Source organism: Nyctereutes procyonoides, unplaced genomic scaffold, assembly GCF_905146905.1.
Source record: "Nyctereutes procyonoides isolate TBG_1078 unplaced genomic scaffold, NYPRO_anot_genome, whole genome shotgun sequence".
Lineage (NCBI taxonomy): Eukaryota > Metazoa > Chordata > Mammalia > Carnivora > Canidae > Nyctereutes > Nyctereutes procyonoides.
Window position 1 is genome coordinate 29,078,691 of NW_026575122.1, and position 12,779 is coordinate 29,091,469.

Consider the following 12,779-nt stretch of genomic DNA (forward strand, 5'->3'; position numbering starts at 1 on the left):
ACACTCACTATTTGGCAAATTAAATTACTCCAAATGGATTCCTTCTGATTTTTATTTTTTTAAGTGCCTTCCATGTACAAATATTCTGGAGCCTATGCCACATTACTATTCTCTAAAGGAAAATCTTACCTATGACGTTCCTTTTTAAGCAAAGATAATTTCCAGTAGTATTTAATTTTAAGAAAAAATGAGTAGGAAATTTCCAAAAAGCCTCAATAGCAAGTCCCCTAGTTGTGGGGAGAGATGAAAAAGGGCAACTCTCTTTTATATGAGTTGGTCATAGCATGTTAAGAACCAGTCTTGAAATACTATATATATATATTTTTAATGACATGAATTTCTAGAAACACTTTTGACCTAAAATGATAATACTTTGTATCTTACTGTCCATATATAGATTCTTTATAAATAAAACAAGTATTGTAAATAATGTAAATATGTATTATATTTATAAAAAATAAATTTACTGTATCTACTTTCGGTGTGATGATGTCTTTTAAGCCATATATTTTTCTAGAGTCACATATTTAAAGATGAACCACACAGCCCTGTTTTCAGAGAATGAGGCATAAAGCATATTCCCCTTCTTAGAGATTGTTGCATGCCCCTTTTCCGTGTCTTCCTGCCTAGTTCCAGAGGGAAATGATAGAGATATTCTCCTTCCCAGTGCACCTATGTTTTTTTCTGACTTGGGCTTCTGGCCTGAATCCATGACTGCTTTTCTAGTGCTGATCAATACTATAAAGAAATGTCAAGGACCCCTTCTCTTTAAAGTCCACATCACACAGTTCTTTGCACAGAAGACAGCTCCTCCTGCCACACCTCTATGCCACAGGTGGTTGCTGTCAGTGCTCTTGTTCTGTCATATGCCTCTTTTTTTTGTTTTTTTAAAGATTTTATTTATTCGTCAGAGACACACAGGCAGAGGGAGAAGCAGGCTCCCTGCAGGGAGCCCGATGCGGGACTCGATCCCAGGACTCCAGGATCAGGCCCTGAGCTGAAGGCAGAGGCTCAACCGCTGAGCCTCCCAGGCGCCCCTGTCATGGACCACCAGGCATTGTCCTGTATGCTTGGGAATACACCAATTGACAAAAAAGCCAGCCTTCAAGAAGTTTACATTCTAGGTGGTAATTCTTGCGCCATCTAGCCATTATACCTATTTACCCACAAGAGCGAATAAGTGAATCTTTGCCTTCCTGCGCAGGATTCTGCCTTCGCTTATTTTAGGAAATCTTAAATATTTTATTGGCATCTATCCAGACTGATAAACTCCTCTAATAAACTTGTAAGAGATAACCTAAAACAAAGCCCAATTTTCCACAAGTTAGAAACCAAACTGCCTAAAACTGCTGAGGTTCTCTAGTGCTACTCAAACCTGAAGGTTCCTTTAACGACCGACCACCTTGGGCAAATGGGATGCTAAGCGCCCGCGGCTTCCTCAAGTCCTGGATAGGGCCGCGCCGGCGGTGCGGTTCCCCTCCCAGCCGACAGGGGGCGGCGGACTCTGGCTCGGTTTTCCTCGTTCCTCCACCCCGGGAACGTCACGACCTCCTCACCGCCGGTCCACCAGTAATGCGCAGGCGCGGAGGGGAGCACGTACCTCAGAGCCGAGGGAGGGGTCACGAACTCTGACCCCCCCAAATACACAAACCCAGAAAGCTCCCTGCCCCCCCCTTTTCCTCACCCCCAACCCCTTGAGCTTTCTCCGACCTGTCTCTTCCCGGAACCCCAAGCAGCCACCACAGCGGGACTGTCCGGTCTACGCCCGGCGCGGGACGTAGCTCGTCGGGGAAGCGCCGGTAAGAAGTGCCGAGGAGGGAGCAGAGCCGTCGTGGCCGCGCCCGGGGCGGGGGCGGGGTGTCCCTCCCTCCCACCTGCCGACGGCCGCACCCCCGGGTCCCCCGACAGCCTGCGGGCTGCGGCCGGCGGGGCCGGCCCGTGTGGCGGCGCGGCGGCAGGCTGCTCGGCTTGGGCTGGGAGCGCGCAGAGTGGCTGAGGTGGCGGCGCCGAACGTGCGGGGCTCCGAGGGAGGCTGAGGCTGAGGCGGCGGCGGCGGCGGCGGGGCCGGCTCGGAGCGGGGCCGGCTCGGAGCGGGGCCGGCTCGGAGCGGGGCCGGGGCGCGGGAGGCGAGTCCGCGAGCTGCACGGCGCGCTCCGCAGCCTCTCCCCCGGCGCCTCCTGCGGCGCCTCTGACCTTTCACCTACAGGAAAAGCTTCCGTCTCGGCGCCGCCGCCGCCGCCGCCGCCGCCGCTTCCCCCGCCTGGGAGGGCCGGGCTCCGGGGGCGCGCCGTGGGCTCGAGCGTCGGCGACCCGGGGCCTCCGTCCCCTCCGACGCCGCTTCCTAATTCTCGTGGCTGCTCGGGACGGACGGAGCGACGCCCTTGACTTGCCTGCGCAAACCCGGCGACGGCAGCCCTTGTCTTGGGACCCGTCCCTTTGGAGAAAAACGGCCCGGCCCGGGGTGCTCCCTGCCCGGGGCATGTCCTGACTTCCAGTAGTCCTTTTGTTTAACAAACTCTGCCCGCAGCCCCTGCACAGCACCATTTTAGGAGTTACAAATGTTGCCAAGTTGTCTCGGAACCTTCACTAAGTAGTAGGGTCGGCCTGTTGATTAAACAAATAAATGCTTGGAAAGGAAAAGCCAAAAGGACTGGAAATTACGGCCTTTCGGGGTTTTGTTCCTCTGGGTGTTGTAAAATGAGCCTTCGATGCGGACGTTCTTGAGCAGTGTCGTGTGGATGGTTGACTGGTGCACGGTGACTGTTTTAAAATTTTGCTTCCGTGTCCAGTTCGTAGATCTAGAAGAGGGATGTTTCTGTTCTTGTTTTTTTTTTTTTTTTTTTTTTAAGCGCATGGCACTTACGTGTAACTAATTTCATTATTCATTTTAGGAGCATTTCAGTGTTTTAGGAAGAGTTTTGAGGGAGATACAGATGAAAGGCATTAAACATTTCCAAGGTATGTCCACTTTGTGTTTCTGTCACACAGAGTGTATAATTGCTGCCCTTCGGGAATAGAAAAGACAAAAAAAAACAACATACATAATTAATGGTATAAATATAGTTAACCTTTTTTTTATTTTTTTAGAACCCTCTTGCAACCTCTTAAAATCTTTAGTGAAAGGGCTGTGGGAAATGTATCTCTACGTAAGTTTTGTCTTTAGAAGTTAACAAAAGTCTGAATTCAAGTCAACAGCTTTAGGGTACACAGTAAATGCTAGACCCACCTCAGTGGACTGGATTTTTAAAAATTTGAACTGAGTCTTGAACGTCTCGTGGGATTTAAGAGAGGGGAGAGGAGCCTGGAAACCGTATATTGAGGCCTAAAGAACATCCCAGTTTGATCTGAAAAGGGGCCCCTCTTGGGAGCAATAGGAGATAAAATGGGAAGATGAGGAAGTCAGACTAGAAAGAAACTCTGTGTCCACAGTGGCAGGAAATATTGGAAAAATAAAAAGAGAAGCATGGAAACTTTATCCTTTGGCCATTAAAGAGACATTAGTGGTTCTAAAGCAGGAGAATATGGATGGTTCAGTTCTGTAAGCGCCCTGAGATACTGTTGCTTGTCAAAGGAGCTGACCCCAGAATGGTTTTTGTCTTCTTGGCACTTTAAATATGCACAAATGTGGTTCTTGCCTAATAGGGGCTTTTCATGTATATATTGAATGTGTCGTTCAGGAAACTGCAGTAGCTCAGATTTTACCTGAAGGGTTAACTTGAAGGCCTTCAAGGCTAGTGGAGGTTTTATGAACTCCTTGAAATGCAGCATACTGTCATTTGCAGTGTGAGTGAATGAATTTGTGTTTTCTGGTGAGAGAAACCTTACTTACGTCAGTTTTCTTTTTTAAGATTTTACTTATTTGTTCATGAGAGACACACAGAGAGAGAGAGAGGCAGAGACACAGGCAGAGGGAGAAGCAGGCTCCATACAGGGAGCCAGACATGGGCCTCGATCCAGGGTCTCCAGGATCACACCCTGGGCTGAAGGTGGCACTAAGCTGCTGAGCCACCCGGGCTGCCCAGTCTTGAATATTTTTTTAAAAATATTTAATTTAAAAGATATCTTTTTTCTTTATTTTTTTTAAGATTTTATTTATTTATTCATGAGAGACAGAGAGAGAGAGGCAGGCAGGGACATAGGCAGAGGGAGAAGCAGGCTCCATGCAGGGAGCCCGACGTGAGACTCGATCCAGGGACCATGGGATCATGCCCTGAGCTGAAGACAGATGCTCAACTGCTGAGCCACTCAGGCGTCCCAGGAATCATTATTCTTAATGAAGACAGTACAATATTTTAAAATACGCCAATGAGACTGAAACTATTTATTTTGTATTCATATATATATGTATATATATACACACACACACACACACATATACAACTCAAGGACAGTGCTAACGTGGTAGGCTTCTGAACGAGCCTACTTTTCTCCCACACCAAAAATGTTTCTTCCGAGATTCATTTAAATCCATTATACCATAGTTTCTAATGACTTTATTATTCTCATTCATTAGCTTCTGCTCTAATACCATTATTCATTGAAAATTGACACTGTTAATCCCTTTCCTGCCATCAACATGGATGACTTCAGTCACCGTGAGGACAACCCAAACTACAACCAATCTAGTTCCAAATCTCTTGACTTAAAAGTCCAATAATACTCATTTAATTGAAACTTTTAATATTTTTATGCCTGATTGCTCTAACGTGTATTTAATATTATTTCACCTTTTAATATTCTTCAAAGTCTTCCCTTTATATGATTTAAGGTGTCATTTTTTAAACCTTATATTCTAGCCATACACACTAGTAATTAATTCCTTGAATTTACCATATTGCTCATGGTTCCGTGTCTCTGGCTAATGGCTTCTTTTTCTACCATGACCGTGGAATCACTAGATCAACATAAGTTAGTTTTCTAAGACAAAATTTAACTCCCAACAATTGAGGCAAAACAAGCAGTCTTCACATATTGTTGGAAACCTAAATTGCTATCACCTTCTTAGAAACGTAACTTCCCAATGTATATCGAGAGTCTTAAAAATGCTCATGTTCATTGACCCAATACTTCATTCACTATTCTTCTGCTCAACAAATACTTATTGAGTGCTTACTATGGGTGAAGTATTTTTCTAAGTGTTAGGGATAGAGCAGGTAGTATTAAAGCAAATTCCCCCTTATGAAGGTTCTATTTTGGTAAAATGAAACAGGCAACAAATAAATATACAATACCAATAAATGGCAAAAAGCGGAGTGGAAAAAAAATAGAGCAGGGCTAGTGACAGAAAATGCTGGAGGGAAGGAATTGCAATTTTTAATAAGAGGTGAGATGACTCTTCTGAGAAGGTGACATCTTAGCAAAAACAAAGAACAAAGATTTCTACAAAAAATTCTTTCATTAAAATAGCATATGAGGAAAATTCTTAATGACAGAAATGCTAATGACAAGCTAAATACAAAGATCAAGAAACAAAATTTTATCTACAACTGTTTCTAACTATGCAAAACACACAAGGGCTAAAAATAAACATTCTCAAATGTTAAGTGACTTCTAGGTGAGATTTATAGGCTACTTATTTTCTTCTTTCTCTTTTTTTGAACGGGTATCTACAGTTGTGATCAGAAAATAAGCATTCCCTCATTTTTAGCCCAGTGTGGGCCTGGTGTGGGCCCAGTGTGGACATAAGATTATGTCCATTTGTCTCCTACAGCACCCCGTCCTATGCATAGATGACCCATCTCTAATAGACTTCTAAGGAAAAGATCTGTAGTTTTCACTGAACCTCTAGTATTTAACAGTACCTAGTAGTCATTTAACTTTAGTACGAATTTACTGAAACATATTTACCAGGCATTGTGAGACTTTAGGACTTGACAGTGAACAAGGTGGAAAAGCTCTGCTCCACAGGGCTTGTGTTTTAGAGAAAACATTTTTTAAAATCACCATGTGCTAATTGTTATGAAGCAAATTAGGTAGGAGTGATGAAGAGAAAAACAGAGAAATCGGATAAGTTTATATAGGAAGTAGTGTCCTAGACCTCAAGTCAGTAAATCAGAGTTCCAGTCCCGTTTTTATTACTTATTAAATGTATGAGCACATGTCACTCACTGTGAGGCTCAGTTTCCTCACAAAAGAAGTGGATTCAACATAATCTACTTCAAAAAGGTGTAAAAATTCAGTGTCAGTGAGAATATCTACACCAATGGTTAACAGTTTCTTTTTTGTTTTTTTAATTTAAAGATTTTATTTATTCATGAAAGACAGAGAGAGAGAGAGGCAGAGACACAAGCAGAGGGAGAAGTAGGCCCCATGGAGGAAGCCCAATGTGGGATTTGATCCCAGGACTCTGGGATCACACCCTGGAGCCAAAGGCAAATGTTCAACCACTAAGCCACCCAGGTGTCCCGGTTGACAGTTTCTTTATAAATTAGAAATATTTCCAGAAAGCTGAATGAACACAGCGCTCAATACATGAACAAGAGGAGCTCAGAACCACCACACTAGAGGGTGGCTCTGGAGAAACCTCATGGAGACATCTGAGTTAGGCGTTGAGGGTTAAGTATTTTCACCAGCCTGAGGGACAAAGTAAAAAGCAGGAAGATGCTGTCTTTACTATTCCAGACCTGATTAACATACAAAAAACAAACGGTCCCACATTTTCGGCCCTGATTTTTTTTCCTGATTTTTTTTTTTCAATTTACTATGATCTCATTTCTATTTACCTTCCCAAAGAAAAAAAGCATAGTATAAATGGTGCCATCCTTCTTCCATTCAGATTCAAAATTTTATTTTATTTTATTTATTTATTTTTTTTTATTTATTTATGATAGTCACATAGAGAGAGGCAGAGACATAGGCAGAGGGAGAAGCAGGCTCCATGCACCGGGAGCCCGACGTGGGATTCGATCCGGGGTCTCCAGGATCACGCCCTGGGCCAAAGGCAGGCGCCAAACTGCTGCGCCACCCAGGGATCCCAGATTCAAAATTTTAAGTCTGTGTTCTTTGACTACATCAGAAACAGTTCATTTTTCCCCCACCAGCCCCAATACCATTAACTGAATGTAGGCTGCTGGCATCCAAAGCATCCAAAGCAGTATTTTGCAAACTGTGTTGTGAGCCACTTATGGATGGAGAAATTAATTTAGTGGGTCATATTTCTTTTTTTAAAGGAAATGGAAAAGAGTACATCAGATATACTGAGGGTAAGAATAGTCCATTAAGACTTTATTTCAGTTTAATCTGTGTAAGTGTGCTGAGTCATGATGCAAAATGTATTTTCTTGTGTGGGATGCACACTCTTTTTTCCTTTCCTGGTGCTTTACTACAAAGTAGAAAATAAGAAGCCATATAGGGAGAATAAGAGTAGAGACAAAACAAAACAAAACAAAACACAACATAGAGATAAGGAGATTCCTGACAGCACCAAAAACCCTAGCTCCATTTTTTTCCCAAAGTCAGCTCATATCAGTGTAAATCCGCTTTCCTCTACCTCCTGCCTTTTTGCTTAAACTAGCCATAGTTGGGCCTTTATCACAACCAAAGTGACTAATACATTATCATAAATACCTGCTTTTATGCCAAATACCTATTTCTTTTGTACCAGTTTTTATCATTTCTTCCTTGCTAATACTTTCGTTTATCAGAATAAATAATACTATCCTCTGGGAATTCCTGAATTTTAGTAAAACTTAAAACATCTGGATATAATTTGTAACTTATTTATTATTAGGGAGAGAGAAAGAGCGTGCACAGGAGGGGTGGGGAGCAGGCAGAGGGAGAGAGAGACTCTTAAGCAGGCTCCATGCCCAGTGTGGAGCTGATACAGCATTCTATCTCACAATCCTGAGAATCTGAGCCAAAATCAAGAGTCAGGCACTTGACCAACTGTGCCACCCAGGCACCCCACAATTTGTTATTAATTTAGATAGTATACCTCCTTTTTGCAAGTGGTGGGAAAAATTTTTAATGAACAAGATTATATAATGTATTTGAATTATTTTATGGATTTATTTACATATAAATGTTATATTCCTTGATAGTTTAATGAGAAAAATAAGTAATAATGAAAATAGGATCATACATTTGACTTTATATCATTGTGTCTGTGCCTTTCTAGACTTGAGTTTTAATAAGCTGGCTTGAGAGACACATAACAGGCTTTATAAGTAGGATAAGGTAAGTAGTTTGATATTGCAATGCAGGTACCATACATACCTATGTTTGGTTGGAGAGGGGTCCAAAGGGGAAGAGTTCTTAGTCTGCCTTTCAGGTCAAATCTGTTCCCTAAATTCCTCTCATTTCTGTTTCATTCAGTACAAATTGAGGTATACGATCACTGAGGTATTTCAAAAACTTTGCCTAAGCATTCTTTTGCTAACCAGTGGATTATTTGGATCTGTAAAACAATATGAACAAAGGCTCTAGACTACTGCAGTAATGCAGAAAGTTTATAAGGAAAGAAATCGAAGAGGGTTCCTGGGTGGCTCAGGTGGTTAGGTGTCAGACTCTTGATTCAAATCCTTTAGCATTTTTATTACCATTAGCATTGCTAATGAAAAAGTATACAGTTAAACATGAACCTGTACATGTGTATATACCATGCACGTAAGTACATTACACATTATACCCTTCTTTGCTAGAAGTTGATTTAGTGTAATTTTTTGCTCATATAATAGTACTGAGATTTGACTTCAGTTCTTTCTATTCATACACTTAAAAATAATCAAACAATAATATATACAAATAGTTTACCTAAGTTTTCATTATGAAGTAGCTTCTTTGAGGCTAATGTGCTAATAACACTGGTGTAGATTTTGGGATTTCTGGAAAAGATTCCTTTAAACTGGCTTTTTGTTTTCTACGACTTTTTGTTTGTGGTAATACTTGTAGGTAAAATTTAAAAGAGACAGACACTTATTCAGCAGAAAGTCAGTCTGCATTCTACCCCTCTTCCCAAACTTCCAGTTCTCCCTGGAGATAGTCACTGTAATCTTTTTTTTGTGTGTGTGTGTGTGTTCTTTCAGTCTTTCTTCTTTCTAGGTAGCATTGTAAAGATTTCCTTACATGTATTGTGCACATTTCTTACTAGATTTGTGCCTGTTATGAACTGAATTGTCATCCGCTCCCTGATCAAATTAAAGTCCTGGCCATCATTACCTCAGAATGTGACTATATTTTGCCATGAGGCCTTTAAAGAGGTAACTGAGTTAAAATGAGGTCAGTAGGGTGGGCCCTAATCCAGTATGACTGTTGTCCCTATTAAAAGAGATTACAACACAGGCACAACAGAGGGAAGACAAGTAAAGAGACAAGACTGCCATCTACAAGCCAAGGAGAAAGGTCTTAGAAACCAACCCTACTGACAGCTTGTCTCAGACTTCTAGTTTCCAGAATTGTGAGAAAATTAATTTTTTTAAGATTTATTTATTTATTTTAGAGAGTGTGTGAGCTTGAGCAGAGGGAGAGAATCTCAAGGAGGCTCCATGCTGAGCACGAGCCCTCAATCTCATGACCCTGAGATCAAGACCTGAGCAGAAACTAGAGTCTGATGCTCAACCATCTTAGCCACCCAGATGCCCCAAGAGAAAATTAATTTTTGCTATTTGAATCCATACAGTCAAAAGTAGTCCTGTTAAGCCTTTGTTAATGTCAGCCCTAGCAAACCAGTACAGATTTTGGTACTGGGAAGTGGGGTGCTGCTTTAACAAATGCCTAAAAATTGGAACTGGGAGATGGATAGAGGTGGAAAGAGTTTTGTGATGCATGCTAGCAAAAGCCTAGATTGTCTTGAAGAGATTGTTGGTAGAAATATGGATGTCAAAAGACATCAGGCTCCTCACAGGGAGCCTGCTTCTCCCTCTGCCTATGTCTCTGCCTCTCTCTCTGTGTGTCTCATGAATAAATAAATCTTTAAAAAATAATATGGCCTCTCTGTGTGACTCTCATGAATAAATAAAATCTAAAAAAAAAAGAATATCAAAGGCAATTTTGGTAAGATCTCAGAAAGAAAAGAGAACTGTAGAAAAGTTGCTGTTGTCTTAGAGATACACAGATAGATTCATGAACAGAATGTTGATAGAAATAATAAACATTAAGGGTGCCTGGGTGGCACAGTGGGTGGGCGTCAGACCGGTTTTAGCTCAGGCCATGATCTCATGGGTTGTAAGATCAGCCCTGCATGAGATCACGCTGCTTCATGCTCTGTGCTCAATAGGAAGTCAGCCTGAAGATTCTCTCCCTCTGCCCCTCCCCTAACACATGGGGATGGGGGTGCTCTCTGTCTCTCAAATAATAAATAAAAAACTCTTTAAAATAATAATAAAGGGGCACCTGGGAGGCTTAGTTGGCTAAGCATTTGACTCTCGATTTCAGCTCAGGTCCTGATCTCAGGGTCATGAATTCAAACCCTGCCTTGGGCTCCTAGCTCAGTGGGGAGTCTGCTTGGGATTCTCCCTCTCCCTATGCCATTCCCCACCTTTCCACCCCCACGCACATATGCTCACAGGTGTATACACACACACACTCTCCCCCTCAAATCGATCTTTTAAAAAATAAACATTAAAGGTGCTTCTAGTGAAGTCTCAGAAATGAGAAACATGTTACAGTATTGGTAACTAGAGCAAAATGAACCTTAGGATAGTGTCGAAGAACTTGGCCTTGTGTTCTAGCCTTTCATGGAGAGTAGAACTTCTAAACAATAAACTTGGCTATTTGTGGAGATTTCTAAGCAAACTGTTGGGGACTTGGCCATTTCTCGTTGCTTATAGTAAAATGTGAGAGGAGAGAGATACTGAAAAAGGAATTAAGAAAAATGGAACCAAGGGTGCCTGGGTGACTCAGTTAAGCATCTGCCTTCAGCCCAGGTCATGATTCTGAGGTCCTAGGATCAAGCCCTGCATTGGGCTCTCTGCTCGTGCTCTCTCAAATAAATAAAATCTAAGAAAGAAAGAGAGAAAGGAAGGAAGGAAGGAAGGAAGGAAGGAAGGAAGGAAGGAAGGAAGGAAGGAAAAGGAAGGAAGGGAAAGGAAAGGAAAAGGGAAAGGGAAAGGAAATAGAAGGAAGGAACGAAGGAACCAGGACTGAAGAGACTATCTTGGGTGTGACTGGACAAGCATTTGCTAAAGAGATTAGGGACGTGTGATTTGTGGATCCAGTCAGCCATCAATAGAGGCCTGGATGGGGTTATCCAGGAGAGATCTGTAGAGGGCTCTTATATCTGATGGCCTCCACCGCCATGAATTGCAGGGAAGGCAGTAAGATTTATTTTATATCAGCAGAAGTCTTGCCAGCTTGGACTGAAGGGGACATTCATGGGATGAATTGAAGAAAAACTGTTGGACTTGTGTGATACTACTAGGTGGGCCAGTTGAATTATTCAGTTTCAAACATTTGTTATTCTTTAAAAAAAGGAAGAAAGATCCAAAGATGAGTCAGAGGATACAGGCCTGGGGAGCAGCTCTGTTTCCTTGGTTGGTTCCAGAGAGGTTACACTGCTTTTTTATCTAGTGAGAAATAGTTAAATAAAGCTAAATATTGAACATTGCTTTAGTACAATTGAAGCATTTAAAATTTTTAAAGTCCTCTAAAGGAAAACAACTTATAATTTGGCAAATAATTATAATTATAGGGTATTAGTAATTTTATGACATTATATAATGTGACAAAGTCAAAAATAATTTTTGTATTCTTATTTGCTGATACAGAGAAAAAGCAAGTCAGAGTCAGCACATTAATCTTTCAGGCTCTCAAATCCATTTGGAGAAAGTTTTACCTTAAATTCTAATTAACCTTAATATGTAAGAAACTGCCACTAATAAAGAACAGTCACAAAATTGTGGAGAGATCTTTCCTTCAGAGTGAATGCAATTCTTTTGTTAATTTTTACAGTATACTGGTAAAAGAGTGTGTCAAGTGGCTATAGTGACATATTTGTTAACAGATAGGATTACCCTTATTTAAATTAATAAACTAAAAAAATAAAAAATAAAAAAAATAAATTAATAAACTACTCCTGATCTGCATCAAAGTTCTCCTGGTTAGGCTTCAGTATCTTTGAAAAGTAAAATTGTTTGCTATTGAATCATTTTTTTAATTAATATTTTCAAAATACATAAAAGCAGAGAGAATAGTTTTTATTAACTCCTGTATAAACTTCATTAGTTTTCAATAATTGTCATTGCATGGCCAATCTTGTTTTGTTTATTCCCTCCTTCCCCCACCCACTCCAACTGGATTATTTTGAAACAAATCTTAGCTACATGTCATTTTATTTATAAATTCTTCAGGAAATATGTTTTATGAGTATAATTGTGAAAAGGCATCTTTTTATTTTGGCAGGACATTTTGGCAATTAGAACATGGCAACTATAGAAGAAATTGCACATCAAATTATTGAACAACAGATGGGAGAGGTATGTTTGATTTACAGTTCATTCTCAGATCCATCAAACCTACTTACATCAACTGTATATGCTAGGTTCTGGAAGTACAGAGATAAAAGATACTCTTGACTTTAAGGTAGCTTTAAATCTAGTGACAGATAGTCAAGTCATCCAACAGTCACAGTACAATGATAAGGGCTATAACAGATGACTATATAGAGTTATGGGAGTGCAAAAGAAAAACAGCTAATGAAGAATAGCAGAGGGGTGATGAGACCTGGAATAATTATGCCCTATTCCTTAGTAAGAAGTACCATAATCCAGAGGTTTTCAAAGTATCATCTAGGGACTCTTTTGAGAGACTCAGGAAGGTCAGAACTATTTTCATAATAATACTGA

The 12,779-nt window shown here is 41.0% G+C and overlaps 1 protein-coding gene across 4 annotated transcripts in view; it reads left to right on the top strand.

Moving 5' to 3' along the window:
• The first annotated feature begins 1,666 nt into the window (after nt 1-1,666).
• The window catches only part of NR2C1 (nuclear receptor subfamily 2 group C member 1), a 45,905-nt gene continuing 34,792 nt past the window's right edge, over nt 1,667-12,779 (top strand). For 2 of the 4 annotated variants that reach the window (XM_055336437.1, XM_055336440.1), the window contains exons 1-2: nt 1,667-1,799; nt 12,337-12,410. In XM_055336437.1, coding sequence (XP_055192412.1) covers nt 12,357-12,410 — 54 coding nt within the window. In that variant the 5' untranslated portion in view covers nt 1,667-1,799; nt 12,337-12,356. Of the gene's footprint in view, nt 1,800-2,890; nt 2,959-8,137; nt 8,176-12,336; nt 12,411-12,779 lie in introns of those variants that run through there. The other 2 variants (XM_055336438.1, XM_055336439.1) reach the window with 2 other exon arrangements.